Raw genomic sequence first — 18,015 nt, 5'->3', positions numbered from 1 at the left:
TTTACACAGCGGATGCCCTTCCAGCTGCAACCCAGTACTGAGAAACATCCACACACACACACACACACACACACACACACACACACACACACACAATTTAGTTCATCCAATTCACTTATAGCGCATGTCTTTTGAGACTTGGGACTCAAACCAGTGACTTTCTTGTTGTAAGGCGACAGTGCTAACCACTGAGCCACCGTGCCACTAGCATGATCTGAGTAAAATACATTTTGTTCAGTTTTGTTGTTCTGCAAACTACCAATGACTTTTCTTTCAAATTACATATATTACCTTTATGTTTATTTTCATTCATTCATTCATACATACATATTCTTTTTGGCTTAGTCCTTTTATTAATCTGGGGTCGCCACAGCGGAATGAACCGCCAATTTATCCAGCATGTTTAATGTAGCAGATGCCCTTCCAGCTGCAACACAACCCTGGGAAACACCCATACACACTCTCACACACACACTATGGGCATTTTAGCTTATTTAATTCACCTATAGGGCATGTCTTTGGACTAAATAAAACTGTGGGTGTTTTACAGTTGTTGTTTTTACTGTGGACAGCTGATTCACAAACATATTATTCACATTCTACTGCTCAGTTCTCTGACATTTGTTTCTATATAGGAATTTCATTTATGAACAAAACATTTGTCTATTTGATAATCAAATTAAATGAAAGAGAATAACAATGTTGACTTTTACTAATTGAATAAATTATTATAAAAATTTACAGTTGCAAAAATAACACTAAGACGACGAAATTTAATTTCAGAATTATTAGATTCTGAAATTATTTGTAACATTTCTTCATTTTTTTCGGTTTAATACCTTTATTAACTCAGGGGTTGCCACAGCGGAATGAACCACCAACTTATTCAGCACATGTTTTACGCAGCGGATGCCCTTCCAGCTGCAACCCATACACTACGGACAATTTAGCCTTCCCAATTCACCTGTACCGCATATCTTTAGACTGTGGGGGAAACCGGAGCACCTGGAGGAAACCCACACGAATGCAGGGAGAACATGCAAACTCCACACAGAAACGGCAACTGACCCAGCCAAGGCTCGAACCAGCGACCTTCTTGCGGTGAGGCGACAGCACTACCTACTGCGCCACTGCGTCACCCTAAGGTTTGGTAACATTAATCAATTGCTCTGTGTGATTCTGACATTTCAAAAATTATTAGGCCCTATTATTATTATTATTATTATTATTATTATGTTCTGTAAATTACCATATTTTAATTTTATTCTTGCAAGAAGTGTTAAAACATATGTAGGGAAACTGTATTTTATATCATACATTGAAAATAATGAGGAAATCTCGTCTGTGGTCCACACTCCTGTTCTCTAAAGTCAGCACTAAAGTTTGTTGACATTAACACTTGCTCTGTGTGATTCCGACATTAAGAATTATTAGGCCCTTTTATTATTATTATTATTAATAATAATCAAACTTCTGTAAATTACCATATTTTAGTTTGATATTTGCAAGAAATGTTCAACAGATATGCAGGGAAACTGTATTTTATGCATTGAAAATAATGAAGAAATCTCGCCTGTGGTCCACACTCCAGTTCTCTGAAGTCAGCATTAAAGTTAAGCTTTGTTAACATTAATCACTTGCTCTGTGTGATTCCGACATTTCAAGAAGGTCAAATTATCCTCTTCATCACATCAGATCACCCGTGGAGTTTCAGAGCAATTCTCAAGCTTTTTCTACGTAATTGATTATACAGTTCCTACACCAGCTGACCTGAAAAATATATGGCATGTGCTGTCTGGCTAGAAGTAATGAGCTTTGCCGAGACTTTTCTGTGAAAGACCATTAAGCTCCAAAAAGAGATAACGTTACGTGTGAAAACATTTAAGTTTATCGATTACTTATTAGACGCACATGTGTGAGAAACTTTTAGCGAAAAACTATCACATCAAAAGACCTTACCTGACATGAGCGAGCTTCAAATTTTTCGATGATCTTTGATGATTGTTGCCCAGTCCGCTTGATATGTTGTTTTTAACCACAGTTGTCGTTGATAACATTTATACAAACTGACATAATGATTTTAACCCTGTGAGAGTTTATATGGCCGTCAGTTTCTCCTTTGTTTTACCTTCAGTTACCGTCGTCAGCACTAAAAGGCACATACAAGTGTGTATTTCCGTGGTTTGTTACACATTTCACCTGGTCTCTCTTTCGCTATTGCCCTAGTCTGATGCTGCTGACGCGGTTTAGGTTCATTAGTTTCGTTAATTAAGGAGAGCAGCTGATGGAGGTTAAAAAAACAAAACAATGTTTGGTTCCCCAAAGAACCTCCGCAAATTACTTAAATATAGAAAAATAGTATTTTCATGATTTCCTGAAGTAGTTTCACTTCGTATGTTAAGAAGGTTTATTGCTAAATGAATGTATGTAGATAATATGAAAATAGTTTGGGCTTTACAATTCAAAGAAAAGAGAGAGAGAGAGAGAGCAGATTTTATGTAAATCTCTTTTTTTTTTTTTTTTGTATATTATATATGGGTGACGTGGTGGCGCAGTAATTAGTGCTGTCGCCTCACAACAAGAAGGTTGCTGGTTCAAGCCCTGGCTGGGTCAGTTGGCATTTCTGTGTGGAGTTTGCATGTTTTCCCCGTGTTCGTGTGGGTTTCCTCCAGGTGCTCCGATTTCCCCCACAAGACCAAAGACATGCGGTGTAGGTGAATTGGGTAAGATAAATTGTCTGTATTGTATGTATGAGAATGTATGGCATTTTCCCAGTGATGGGTTGCAGCTGGAAGGGCATCCGCTGCGTAAAACATATGCTGGATAAGTTGGTCGTTCATTCCGCTGTGGCGACACCTGATTAATAAAGGGACTAAGCCGAAAAAAATATGAATGAATATATAATATATCTTTGTAGTGGAAAAATAGTTCTTTAGAACATTATGTTTTTCACACTGGGGAAAAGGATTATGTTTCATTAGAAAGATTCTTTGGGGATCTATGGCATCTCTGTGGAAAACATTTTTCCCATGCACCTATGTTTTTAAGCGTGTAAAAGATGTGTTAAATAAAACAATGCCTTCCTTGCTACTATGTGTGGTAAACATGGCTTATGTTTTCACATGTTGTATGAATTACCATGTCCTTAGAATGTTTATTATTTTCTACTATTAGTTGACATTTTCTTAACATAGATTAGCATGTGGCTACTTATGTTTCCAACATGTTTTACCACATGGCTAATGTTTCATATGTTGTATGAAACACCATGTTTAGAATGTTTACCATTTTTTCTAGCATTAGTCGACATTTTGTAAGTATAGATTAGCATGTTGCTACTATGTTTAACATGTTTGACCAGACATGGCTTATGTTTTTACATGTTGTATAAATTACCATGTCCTTAGAATGTTTACCATTTCTCTAGCATTAGTTGAGATTTTGTTAGCATTGATTAGAGTGCTTCTTGTATGTTTCTAACATGTTTTACTACACATGACTATGTTTTCACATGCTGTATGAAACACTATGTCCTTCGTATTCATTCATTTTATTTTTGGCTAAGTCCCTTTTATTAATCAGGTGGTGCCACAGCGGAATGAAGCACCAACTTCTCCAATATATGTTTTACGCAGCGGATGGCCTTCCAGCTGCAACCCATCACTGGGAACCACATATACCATACACACATACATTATGGACAATTTAGCTTACCCAATTCACCTATAGCGTATATCTTTGGACTTGTGGGGGAAACCAGCGCACCCGGTGGAAGCCTATGCGAACACGGGGAGAGCTTGCAAATTCCACACAGAAATGCCAACTGACCCAGTCGGGGCACAAATCAGCAACCTTCTTGCTATGAGGCGACAGCGCTACTCGCTGTCCTACCACGCCACCCTGCTGTCCTTAGTATGTTTGCTATTTTTCTAGCATTAACTGATATTTTATTAGCATGGCCTAGCATGTTGCTATCATGTTCCTAACAGGTTTTTCCACACATGTTGTATGACATACCATGTCCTTAATATGTTTACCATTTCTTTAGGACTAATTGACATTTTGTTAGCCTGAATAAGCATGTTGCTTCCATGTTTCTAACATGTTTTACCACACATGACTAATGTTTTCATATGTTGTATAAAATACCACATTCTCAGTATGTTTACCATTTCTTTAGCACTAAGTGACGTTTCTTAGCATAGATTAGCAAGTTGCTACTATGTTTCTAACATGTTTTACCACACATGACTAATGTTTTCACATGTTGTGTGATTTACCATGTCCTTAGAATGTTTACCATTTCTCTAGCATTAACTGACATTTTGTTACCATGGATTAGAATGTTGCTACTATGTTTCTAACATGTTTTACCACACATTTTCTATGAAATACCACATTCTTCGTATGTTTGCCATTTATCATAGCATTAATTGACATTTTGTTAGCCTGGATTAGCATGTTGCTACTATGTTTCTAACATGTTTTACCACACATGTTCTATGAAATACCACATTCTTAGTATGTTTACCATTTCTCATAGCATTAATTGACATTTTGTTAGCATGGATTAGCATGTTGCTACTATGTTTCTAACATGTTTTACAACACATGGCTAATGTTTTCACTTTTTATGAATTACCATGTCCTTATCTGTTTACAATCTTTCTAGCATTAACTGACATTTGGTTAGCATGGACTAGCATGTTGCTACTGTGTTTCTAATATGTTTTATGCAGCATAAATTAACTCATTTGCATGTTTATAACATAAATTAACATGTTTTAAGATAAACGGAGTCTTGAAGTTTTTAGAAATGTGTTCTGTGCATGTAACATTTCTGAATCAAATACTGCACATTTTAATGGGATAATGGTAGATCCGAGTAGCTATCAGGACCTCCAAACACTTCTTATTTCCATTTTATTCAACTCTCTGTTTCACACACACTTTTATCATCTCAATAGCTCTATACAGTGAACCTCCGTCTCATTTGGTTTAGTTCTATAAAACGGAATCAAAACCTCTATTATCTGGGCTTCTGTCCGGCTTCCAAAGGTTTGTATTCTTCACATCAATCCTGGCGTGAAAATATTCCTGGATGGCTTGTTTCTGTCATCAGCAGCTCAGAATGGAATTTGTGGGCTGCGTTTACTTTGTCCGGCTGCTTTAAACCTATTATCCAGTGCAGAGTGTGTGGGACAAAGAGCACAGGAACCTCATGGGCCTGACGGTCAAATACACTGAGGCATCTTTAGATTAAAAAGCACCATAATACTGGCTGAAATGACAGACATGTGCATTCCTAGAGTGCACCAGGATGGCATTAGATGTCTAGAGAGAAGTTTTAAAGTTCACCCGAAAATGAAAATGTATTCACTCTTGAGTAGTTCCAAAAGCAATAGAATTTCCTTCTGCTTAACATAAAGAAGATACTTTGAAGAATGTCAGAAAACTTGTAGCCACTTATATCTATAGTGGACATCCATACACCACTTTATATTGAGATAATCTTGTGATTTTTAATAATATTTGGAATACGATGTTATAATTTCAGGCAAATTTGTAACATTCTGTGTTTTACGTCACATATTTAAAGATTTATACTGTAACCAGACATTTCAATACCAATCATTAAGAAACACTGAACTTATTTGTTCCTGAATGATGTCCAGAAATAGTTTGAGAGGATGTTATCCTAACTCATAAAGTTCATTTTCTGCTTATAAATATCAAGACCACCTACAGATTTCATCTGCATTCCAACCTGCTGGTTAACACAATAAACACGACAACTTAATATGAGTTCACATAATTTAATTTCATTGCATTTCACCGAATGCATCAAGGCTACAGTAGAAGCATGGAGAGCTGAGACAAAGCCAAAGAGCCCAAACACACAGAAAGCAAGATCCATGGTCAAAGCTTCAGTCTTCATGTGAACAGATGCTGCTCTCGTCCAGCAAACCACAAACACAAGTATTTACACGCCTCCTGCTCTGCTTGCTTTTGGTCTTGCGTGAAATGCCGTGGCATCCAAAAAAACGTTCTTCATCAGTATTTGATTGACTTTTTAAAAATAAAATAAAATTAGAATTACATTTATGTAAGATGCTAATGCTGGGCTTACAGCAGACACAAAGCACTCGCCCTAGATCACTCACGTTTTCTTTGTCTCGTGCAAATGTTTTGTTATCGAGTTGAACTTTTTGAACTCGCACAAGAAGACGCGATTGAGATGAATTCTGTAACGTTACGACAAGTGTGTGAAGCCTAGCAGAAATTCACATCTATATGTATTTTGCATTGATTCTGTTTGTAATCTACCCATGCGAATACTTACATTCGCATTCAGCGTAAACCCAGCATTAGACTTTTAATATACGACTGATCTGTAGGATTTTTTACAATTTATTTGTGACTTAAAAAACAGTTGTGCAACTCCAATAAATAGCCTTGGACATTTTACCTGCCAATCCAGCCTGATCTCACGAGAAAACGTAACTATTTTATGTTTTGTCAGTTTAGTGTCTAATTCATACGAGTTCAGTCGTATGAAAATGTACGATTTTAAAAAGGAGGCGTGGCACTCAACTCCTCCCCTAAACACAACCGTCATTGGGGGATGAGCAAATCGTACTAAATTGTAGGACTGAGATTGCACGAATTCATACAAATTAGCCGCTAAATCAAAAAGTTACGAATTTCTGTGAAATTGTGTTGGCCTATCCTAGTTTACTTCTCGCTATTTTAACTTTATTTCTTTCAATTGTGTTTTTATCTTGTGATTTAAAATCATCAATTATAAATAAACGTATGTTCCAGGGTTAAACGCTAAGGATTTTTTCTACTAGCCCAATTGAACCAGTGGTTCAGATTTTTACTTGCCCTGCCAAAATTTTCACTGGCAAAAAAAAAAAGTGAACTGCTATTTCTTAGCCACACATTTTAAATAATGTGTCAAAAATAATGTGTCAATCAAAAATTTTAATATTTAAAATATGTTAAAATATTTAGCAGTAAAATATAGCAGTATGGAAGATGTGCAGGTATTTTATTGCAAAACAAAAGGTGGCTGACTAAAAAGTGACGGCAAACTATGCAAAACATCCCTTAATTTTTTTTCCGTTGTGTTGTACCCATGTAAATGTCTGTTTCCACAACATTAGAAACAGATGTTTTCTTTTAGCCTCATAATTTGATGTTGCCGTCTCTTTGCTGTTATGGAAAACAAATAACTTATAATGCTGACAACATCCAATCAGATAAGAGGAAAAGAAAAGCAATATTGTGTTTACGACATCACAGAGAAGGTAGCATTTAAAGGCTTAAAAGCACAAATTGTTTCTCGATTTTAAGACTGTATTTGGGCACAATTGACAAATAGTCACAGGCAAATAAAAATTTTGTGACAAGGCAGCACGACTCTGTCTACTGTACCGTGCATCTCTCTCGCTGAGATTAAACTTTGCAGTTTTAAGTTTACATCTTGGAATTAAGAGTTGACTGTTGAAGATTAATCACAATTAATCGCATACAAAATAAAAGCTTAAGTTAAGATAATTTTGTGTGTAACCTTTATATATAAATACATCCAGGTATGTATGTACTGTATAAACATTTATATATGTTAATTTATACATAAAATATTTAGATATAACTTAAAATTATTTATAAATATAATTTGTAATATTTTTAAAAGTATATACATGTATGTGTGTGCATATATATATATATATATATATATATATATATATATATATATATATATATATATATATATATATATATAGAGTGCTCAGCATATATAAGTACACCCCTCACAAATCTCTCTTTTAAATTCATATTTTTAATAGGAGGCTATACAATATTATATTTGTGCATATACATTAGAGTAGTCAGTACTGAAGCCAAATCTGGAGCTTATCTAATAAAATAACTTACGATAACGGACCAAAAACTTGTACAGCCAAATTTATATGTTATAGAAAAATATTACATGCAATTTCTAAAAAGAGGAAAAATCAAGATAAACAAAAAAATTGAAAAATTTTGTAGAATTTTTGTAGGTTGTAGTTTTTTTTGCAATATTTTGCTTGAATTTAATTGTATCATTTTTCAATTCTTAAATATGTTTGGTGACAAAAATATTATTTTAATAAATATATCTGTGTAATAAATCTGTTTTGTTTAAATGCACCAAAATACATTGCCCATATCCACTGAGCAATGGATAAAAAGATTTTAAAAATGGGGTATACTCAATTATGCTGAGCACTGTTTATAATACATATATATATACACACACTTTTATTTTGTATGCAATTAGTCAAGGTTACGTTACATATAACCATTTACATTTTTTTCAGAATTCAGTTTATATGATGCAGTTTAGATTTGTGAGTTTGCCTTTATTAAAAACCTTTATCAAGCTTAGATCTCAAAATTGCAAGACCATTACGATTGACAAAGTCAGAATTTAACCTTTTAATTCGTAACTTCAAAATTGAGACTTTTCCTCAAAACTTTGACGTTTCACTAATCTAGGTTTGTGTTTCACAATTCTGACTTAGCGAATTGTTTAAAACTTTACCAAACATAAAAGCCTTTTTTTCTTAGAGTTGTGATGTTAACAGTCAATTGTACAAGTTTACGACTTACAATTGTGAGATATAAACCTGCAATTCTGAGAAAAGTCTGAAATGTATTTAATAATTACCATTTTAAGGTGATACGCTTGCATAAAATCTGTTACAGTGAAGTTAAAAGACATTATTTTTGAATACTGAAGAATATTTTTTCCATGATGGCTTACGCAAAACCAGACCAATCAGACAATATTCGAACGTTTTCCACATTTCATACTTCGTCGTACCATACCAGAAAACAACATAGCAACTCATAACGCGTTAAGTGCAAGGAAAAGCCTTGATATAAAACCTATATGTAACACATCGAGATTTCTCCGCTTTAAATATCAGTACGTACATTGAACATGAATTAGCATTTATACAGACACCGTGGAATTTTTCGCATTTTATGTACACGAGAACAAATGAAACAGCTCAAGGACACATTTGGTTGGATCACAAGAAGAAATACAAGTGACATTCGTGTTCCTGTCGTCCTTCAGGAGTTTGCCATCATCTAAGAGTTCATTTTAACGCTTTTCTCACCTCATCATTCATCGTCTCTTCTCTCATCTCTTCATAAACGAGTTCAATCCAAAAACTGGTCCACATTCAGTTGACAATTTGGCTCAATGGGCTTCACTCAGCCGTGTGGCACCAAACGTGCCATGCTGAGGAGAGGCTGAAGCTTAATAAAGTCATCTCCTGTCCAAATATCACCCACATTATGTAACATGATAACATTAAAAACAGGCCTCACTGGATCCAGATGGTGTTTGCTCGGTCGGGTCGCCGTGGGTCTGCGGTGAGGTCTCCGAAGGTGGAGAAGAACTGCTCCATCTCTTTCTGCAACATTTCGTTTCTCTTCTCCGCGTCGTCTTTGGCTCGCTCGGCGTTCCTCAGCTTGATTTCCACCATGGTGTATTTCTTCTTCTCCTGGTCCAGCTCTTCGTGCAGATTCGCCATCACCGCCTCCAGCTCCAGATTGCGATGTTCAAGACTACAGTGAAGATGAGAACAGTGGGTCAATCTGTTGATGTAGTTGCAGGGTTCACTTTCATGGACACCAGATTCAAGAACTTTCATCGACTTTTTAAAGGACCACTCATTTTAAATCAAGCACCTTTGTATTCATAAAGCAGCATATGTAGCACCTTGAATATCCTTCCAACCCATTAGAGACACAACGTTATAAGATGTTAATATTAGGTTAGATTTAGGTCACCAGCATCTAAGGACAATGTTATTTTGACATACAATAATGACGTTGATGTTTTGTTGATTTTAGGTTGTGTTGGAAAGTGACCAAAATGCAACATATTGACGTCAAATACTGACATTTATTTGTCAGGTATTGCAGGTATTGTCTGACAGACGTCATATTGGTAACGTCCACACAACATCAAGCTGTAACATCATTAGACATTGATATTTTGTTGTTTTTAGGTTGCGTTGGAAAGTAACCAAAATGCAAAGTCTGTCCGACGTTGACCTGATGTTATGTTCTGACGTCAACCCGATTTTCATTTCCAAAGAAAAGGCAATGCCCTATGACATTGGGGTATAATGTCAATCTGACGTCACATTGACATCATGTACTTGCCGGGTAAACTTAACATTTCACTTACTCTTAATATTTACTTGTTATATATTTAAAATTGACTATTTTAAACAGTCATGTTCAAAGAACTTTAATAAAATTTGTTGAATTCAATACTGGTAATACTCAAATGGGATTTCTGAAATCTTGATAAAATGTGCATTATTTGTCAATGTTATTGTACAAGATTTAAATGTAACATTTTTAAATTAGGAATAGCTCAGTTTTTTGTTCTGTTTTTGACAGTTGCACACTACACTTGTTGAAATAACACTGTAAACAAATTTAAATCAAATTTAATTCAAGCACTTTCAAAGACCTATGTTAGGTTTTAGGAACTTTCCAGGCCCTGAATCCATATGTCTGAAATTCAAGTACTTTCAAGAAGTGTGGGAACCCTGGGTTGTTTAATGAAATGCTTGAATAGTTCATTTTAGGTAAAAGTTAATTGCAGCATTAATCACTATTCTCTAATAGTTGTTTCTTGCTTTAAAACCTCTTTAAATTTCCATGTTTAGTTCACCCAAAAATAAAAACAGTTACTAATTACTCTTAAATAACTCATGTTGTTTCATTCCCCTGAGGCCTTTATTTATCATTGGGAACACAAATTAAGATATTTTAGATGAAATCCAGGAGCTCTCTCATCCTCCATAGACAGAAACTTTGTGTAAAAAAATTTTTTAAAACCGCTTTGCAGATTAGGGTGCACAATTATTTTTAGTGTTGTGGTAGGTGTACACATTAATAAAACACAATAGGTTGGACTTCATGTCATCTACTGAACTTTGAACAAAGAAAACTCCAGGAGGTTTGTATAGCAAGCAAGTCCCACCCACATATCCTATGGCATCTTATTACCCATAGCATGGACATTGCTAGGCCAAATTTTGGGGGCTTTAGCACCTAAAATTCTATGTTCAACTAAAAATTTCTCCAACATCACCCCCACACACTCACAGGCAACCACCCCATACCTTGCATCCCACGCTATTCAATTTGGCCGACCTCAGCTCTCAGATTTCATCAATTTGTGTCCCGCAGATCAGTGGTCCTCAACATTTTTATCATCGCAGACCAGTCAACGCTTGGAAATTTTACAGTGGACCAGGGGGTTGTGTGGTCGGTAGGTTTCTAGGTGACCATCAATCGTTTTCTCAGAGGATGACAAGCTGTCACTCTGATACAAGTTTTATTTATGGACAAAATTACAAAGCACTGCAGAGTTTGACTGTTCTGTGTTTGTCTGAGATAATTAGTCTACCGACATGTGTATATTCTTTACAAGCTGAACAGTCAGTCCTTGTCACATGTTCCTTGGGGCATTCATTCAACTGGAAGTGTCTGAAATGCCCGAGCATGTCACGCCACTTGCGCGCACACCTCCATTGAAAAAAACGAACTTGCGCGAACTGTAGAAAGGACGCGATATGAAAACGGCCGCTAAAAGGTCGTCGTTATTTGCGATCTCCAGCAGTTGATCTTCTTGCACAGACATGCTGGATTCACCTGATTTGTTGAAAAATGGGTTGCGGATCTATTCCTTGGCAGTTCATGAGTCCTTCACTGGGCCTTTTCCCCTTGGCAAACAAACTTTCCAAAGACATCTGTTTCTTACTCGTTTTGCGAGCTTCTTGGTTAAATTTTGGTGCTCAGGTGTCCGGGATTCAGGTGACCTGTCATTTTTTTTTCAAAATATAATATTGTTAAGACTCAAATAATAAATAAAAAGGAAAAAAATAAATGATTTCTTGTGCAGCTCAGTACCAATTGATCCACGGACCGGTACCGGTTCACAGCCCGGTGGTTGAGAACCACTGCCTTAGATTAATGAAGGCCTCAGGTGATTGGAACGACATGAGGATGAGCAATAATATACAGAATAATGTTTTACCGAATAATTAATTTTTAATTATACATCATCAAAACAATAACAGGGAAACAAAAGAAGAAAATAGTTTTTAAAATTATTTTAAAATCATTTTTGTAATTCTTTTTTACTCCTACTGACAAATAGTAGCTCAGATTTTTACTTGCCTTAAGAGCTATTTGAGTCATTTTTATAATAAAAATGTAATGTATTTTCATTATTGACATTTTAAAAGTGTTCTCCAGATGAAGATGTTTTCTTTTTTTTGCTCTTTACCATCATTACGTTTAACTATATTCAACCACATGAGCATCTACACCACAAAATCAATCCAATCAAATGTGTTGCCAACTACCTACTGTACTGTATCTCCTGTCAACTACTAAAAGTGGAAAACCTCAGAACATTTTAAACTGTGTTTCCACTACTTTGCCGAACATGCATGTCAGAACTCACCTCTTGATCCTGGCCTCGTATTCATTTTTCTGTTTGAGCATTTCCTGTTTAAGACTGGAAACCAGGCTGTGCAGTGCACTGTGATTGGTCGGTCCATTGGTGACAGGAAACGTATCGCTGTTATCGCTGCTGTTGCTGGTTCCTCTGCTTCCCCGGCCTCCTCCATTACTGGTCCGCTGCTCCCTGTCCTCCACCGCCAGTCCGTTCTCCTCCTGCACCGGCCCGTCCAGCAAAGGGTCCTCAAAGTTGCTGCCGAAGAAGTCCTGCTCCGGGCATGTGGTCGTAGAGGAGCGACACGAGGTGGAGTTTTCTGGCAGGGAGATTTCGCAAGAGGAAGTGGACCACGTGGCGCTATCAACACTCTGCTTGTCCTCACAGCTGCTGCTCAGACTGGGCTGTGTCATCTGTTGTTGGTGGATTTGTACGTTGTCGTAGGTGGACAAGCGGTTTTGCTGGTGCTCAGCGTCTCGACTTTTACCATCACGCATTGTGACGTGACCATTAGGAACCCAGAGTCCATTTCTCGCATTGATAGTCCCATTGGTTACATCCGTGCTGGATACGCCCATCCTGACAACACCATTTTGGACACCCATTTTGGTGCCTGAGCCCTTTATTGCGCCAGTACGACGGGCATGGAGTGTTCCCATATTGGGTAGAGTCTGGGTTTTGTCTTGATTGGCATCGCCGGAGGACGATGAAGAGGAGCTGAATGATCCGTTGGTGACAATCCCACTACCTTTGCTGAAAGCTGGGTTCTTTTTCACCGCTAATGGTGGACTGCGAGTCACCTCGAATTTCTGCCCTGTAAAACCATTACGTGGGCTTCCCGAACGGGGCGAGCCATTGTCCAGAGGAGTGCGGTTGGGTGATTCAGGGGCGTCCCAAGTGCACTGTCGCGCCCCGGTGGTGTTATTGTTCTCTTTGTTTTGAAGCTGGCCATTGGTAGGCTGTTTCTGGGTCTCATTATTGTTATTATTGACCAATTCCAGGGTGCCAGAGTGCTCCTCTTCGGCAGGGAAAAGAACATCATGTTTACCAATTAGAACCGCCATCAGCTGCTGGACCAGCACTGTTCCTGTTCACAAATCAAACACATCGATCAAACGTCGGACTATAATTATGATTCAGAGATGTCTGGAACGAGAGAGGTTGGTAAAAAGTTGTACCTTCCATTATAGTCACTGGGTCCTCAACCTTTGGCCTCAGAATATTTGGCCCAAAGACTGTAGCCAGATTCTGTACACTCATTTTATTCACACCTGAGTAGGATTGAACTTCATCCAAAAACCTGGACGAGAGAGAAAAAAAAAATTACATTGTAGCTGATATTTCTGACACCGTAGGTACCCATTTGATTGATAAGCAAATTGTGACCTTTTTACTTTATTTTTTATTTGTTTATAAATAGCATTTGGGCGACGCAGTGGCGCAGTAGGTATTAATGTCGCCTCACAGCAAGAAATTTGCTGGTTCGAGCCTCGGCTGGGTCAATTCATAAGAACTTCTCCAACTTTTTTGAGTCTTTTCAGAGTTCACGGAAAACACACTTATTTTCTTTAGCGTTTAATCATGTGTTGTGAGTGTATGTACTTTGGTTGCTTGTATGTTTGCATGTATTATGTGTTTTTATGTACAGCACTTTTGTACCCATTGTGGTTGGTTGAAAGTGCTCTAGAAATAAATTGAGTTGAGTTGAGTTAAATTCAACAAACAGACTATCAAAATAAAGTATGACCAAATATATTATAATGAAACATTTGCCCTATTCTACTGTGACGAGCCACAATTAAACAGAAATAAACACTTACTTGCATATGTATTTAAGCAGATTGTAGTTCACCACTGGTAAAGCTTCTACTTGTCTTCTTAATTCCTTCATTCCCTGTATAGAGAAAATCAATTAAATACATATCAGGGGCAAAAAAAAAGCTTCATACATTTGTTTAAACTAATTACTGTAATTCAATTTTAAATGATCTGGACTAAAAGATGTACTGATTCAAAAGACAATTGAACATAGCCCAGGCTTTTAAAAGTCTGTTGAACTCCTTCTAATTGGCTTTAAATATTCATAATCACAATTTATTTCGTTATTACAATGCTTATTCAGCTAGGCCTGGGTCGATGAGTTTAACAACTGACGACGGTCTGGATTTAATGAAGCGTTCCATCTGTTTTATCATGGTCGATATGCCTTTTTCCTGCAGGCTTTCTCTGATGAAAATGACTTTGCTGCATCATATGAGAAAGCAATTTCTCAAAAACAAATGGATCCCTTAAAGCCTTCTGCTTCATTTGAGGTGGTACCATGATTTTATTTTTCGCATGTACCATACTTGAGGGACTTTAAAATGTATGAGTTTAGTTAAATATGTTGGGGCAGTAAATTAAATTCAGTGTTGCATGACCCGTCGTGCACTTTGATTCAGTTCTGAAACGATTCAGATGCCTCTGGCTGGACGCGATGTTGATTTGTGCAAGCTAAAAGTCTAACTTGAAAGTCAGAATGAGGCTGTTTCTGTTTCTCGGGGTCGATCAGTTTTTCTTCAGGCTCAGTGAAAGAAATAAGAAGGAAGAAATGGATGTACTTGAGATGAAAGACGACTGCAGTTGAATAATGGGATGAGTCATATGCCAGCCTGCTGATGGGAACAGAGCTCAAACAGAAAAGCAAGAGGAGGTCAAAATCACTTTGAGTCTACAATGAGGCTCACAATGAAGAGAACAAACTTTTATTCAGTCTGTTCACTTCAGGGCATTGCAGACTGTTTGCTTTGTTCCTAAATGGGAAGTTAAATATATAATCTTGCATTTTTTTTTCTTGTTTTCACTTTTAAAAGGCAACATTTTAAAGTGCGCCAAAGAGAAAGGAAGTAAAACTGTTATTTATCAAGAGGGAGATATTATGATGGATTGACAAGGTATGACATAGAATTAAGCTGCGGTCACACTGGGCTTTTCCTCCCATAGACTTCCATTCATACGCACGCGAATGCGTCAGACCGGAAACGCAGGGTCATGCGTTAAGTTTCGCAGTTCACTGTAGTGCAAAGTTCAAGCTTGGTGAACTCTGACCTGTGAAATCGCATCACTTGACTGTGTGAGACCAATCGAGGATCAAAACAGGACCTCTCTGGACAGAAATTTAAAACATGGAGCTATTGGTCGCTTTTTTAAATGTCTAATCATCTTGTTTAATCCCGCCCCTTTTCGCAGCGCCATATGACAGAATTTCGCACACACAAAGCCCAGTGTGACCGTAGCTTCAAGTGAAGTTTCACAAAGTAATTTCGAGAGGAGCACGTGATATGATTGACTGCAGCTGGTCTCTCATCTACAATCATTAGCTAGCCAATCAGATTAATCCACACTCACTATAAGTAGCCTAGCCAAAATCACTCCCTTATCTTCGTTTCTGAAGAAACCCCCTATCCACCCCTTCTCCCCCTTTCCTCCTTTACCACGGGGAGCTCTCGAGAACCACCTGATCTCGTACTCCCCTTACATTGCTCTATTGACCAGGCAGGAGCTCAGGGCTCAATTATCTCCGAGCTCAGGGTTCTCTCCCGGGACAGCATGCCAAACCTGCTAATAGCATCAAGCAATATCTAAGTGTGAACTCTTGAATACCAGGATTCAAGACTTCTCACAATCCATGAAGAGCAATAACACTTTTTACAGACATTAAACTGTCTTCATCATTGGTTTTCAGTTGGAAACACACACTGCTGCTTTTAAAGATTTGTTGGTCAGTAGGGTCAAATTTCTTTCTTATTTCAAGTGATCAATTGCAGAGTTTGTTTTCATTCTAACTAGTCTCAAGCTTGTTTTGGTATGGATTTAAGTGTAGTTGCATGTTCAAACCTGCCTAAATGAACCCAACAATACACTAAAATGCACCAGGCTCTGAAAAATAAAACTCCAAATTCGCTAAGTGAAAAAGGACTTAGTTAAAGAACACATCTTGCAGCAAAATTGTAGTTTTTGATTTTTATTGAGGTATAATTGTTTTCTTATTTCGAGCAATCTCAAACTTGCCACTAAACCTGATTTAAGCCAGGTTGAATTTGTTAGGTTTTGGCAATTCTGAACCTACTCTGATACCACTCGCTTCAATTGTTATCTCTCGATTGAATGAGTGTTATCAGTGGTTGTCAGCTGATAGATATGGGCCAGTAGGGGCCTTTTGCGCCTTCTAGTAGGCTCAGAAGGCTTTTATCATCCATCCACATGGTTAATCAACCATACTAATACAGAGGACTACAGACAGCACTACCTACTGCACCACTGCGTCGCCTAATAAAATACAATTAATGGGAAATTTAATAAATAATATAAATAATTATTGTGGTTAACCAGCTATACTAATAGAAAAGACTCTGATGGTTAATGTGATGGTTGGGTTTAGTGTAGGGGTAATTTAATAAATAATATAAATAATTCTCGTTAACTTCCGGCTGCAGCCGTATGTGATCTTTAGCTGATTACAGCCTTCTGAGCGTATTAATAGGCACAGAAGGCCCCTACTGGCCCATATCTGTCGGCTGATAACCACCCATAATGCCCATTCAATCGAGTGATTACATTCGAATCGGCTGCTGATACTCAGAGCTTCATGAAATAAACCAGAGGGCTTTGAAAAATGGTGTATTCCAAACAGAATACATCAATCACTGAATCACATTTCAGAAAAAAGAAAACAGCCATAGCTGCCATATTGAAGTGTCATTCCAAACTGAAGTACTCAAAACTGGCCACTTCGAAGAATGAAGCATTTCGACAGATGGACACTTTGGCCCCCATAATCTTATGCGCAGGGAATTCGATTGGTGTCGCACACTTTTTTTGTAGGGTAATTGTTCATTAAATATTTTACAGCAAAACTCCATTTGTTAACATAAGTTAATTAAGCTAAACTTCTTGTAATGCATTTGTTGATCTTATGTGATGCCAATTTCTTCCTTTTAGTCATTAGAGTCAAAAGTCGAAACTTTTATTTCAAGTTGTTTTATTTCAGCATATTTCCCTCTGTAGAGGACTTTGGAGTGAAAACAACCATAGTTGCCACACTGAAGTGTTGTTTCAAACTGAAGTACACAAAACTGACCCTTTTGAAGAGCCCTTCAAAATGGGTACAACTAATGGACACTTCAGCCCCCATGATCCTTTGTGCAGGGAAGTTGATGGGTGTCGCACACTACGTTCCATTGGCAAGTGCTTGAGTCCTTGCCAATGGAAGACAGTGAAAGTGTTGTAAAATGCTGAATGATAAACAACACTAGATTTACAGCAGTGGCCAAAAGTACATATGACATAAATATGCATAATATTTGCTTTTAATGGTCCTGCAAGTTAAATCAAACTATGAAATAAAAATATGAGGAACGAAGATGAAAACACTAAAGGATTTAACTGTAAAAACAATGATAAGGTAGTCAAGCTACAGCTAATCATGA

At 37.3% G+C, this 18,015-nt stretch overlaps 1 protein-coding gene across 4 annotated transcripts in view; it reads right to left on the bottom strand.

Moving 5' to 3' along the window:
* Positions 1–7,802: 7,802 nt before the first annotated feature.
* Positions 7,803–18,015, bottom strand: part of arhgap24 (Rho GTPase activating protein 24) — a 225,601-nt gene continuing 215,388 nt past the window's right edge. For all 4 annotated transcript variants that reach the window (XM_056446149.1, XM_056446152.1, XM_056446151.1 and 1 more), the window contains 4 exons: positions 14,368–14,441; positions 13,726–13,847; positions 12,557–13,634; positions 7,803–9,630 (listed from right to left, as the gene is read on the bottom strand). In XM_056446149.1, the coding sequence (XP_056302124.1) occupies positions 9,387–9,630; positions 12,557–13,634; positions 13,726–13,847; positions 14,368–14,441 (1,518 nt within the window). In that variant the 3' untranslated portion in view covers positions 7,803–9,386. The remainder of the gene's footprint in view (positions 9,631–12,556; positions 13,635–13,725; positions 13,848–14,367; positions 14,442–18,015) is intronic.

Source organism: Danio aesculapii, chromosome 21 (assembly GCF_903798145.1).
Source record: "Danio aesculapii chromosome 21, fDanAes4.1, whole genome shotgun sequence".
NCBI classification, from domain to species: Eukaryota; Metazoa; Chordata; class Actinopteri; order Cypriniformes; family Danionidae; genus Danio; species Danio aesculapii.
This window is presented reverse-complemented; position numbering and strand designations above follow the sequence as displayed.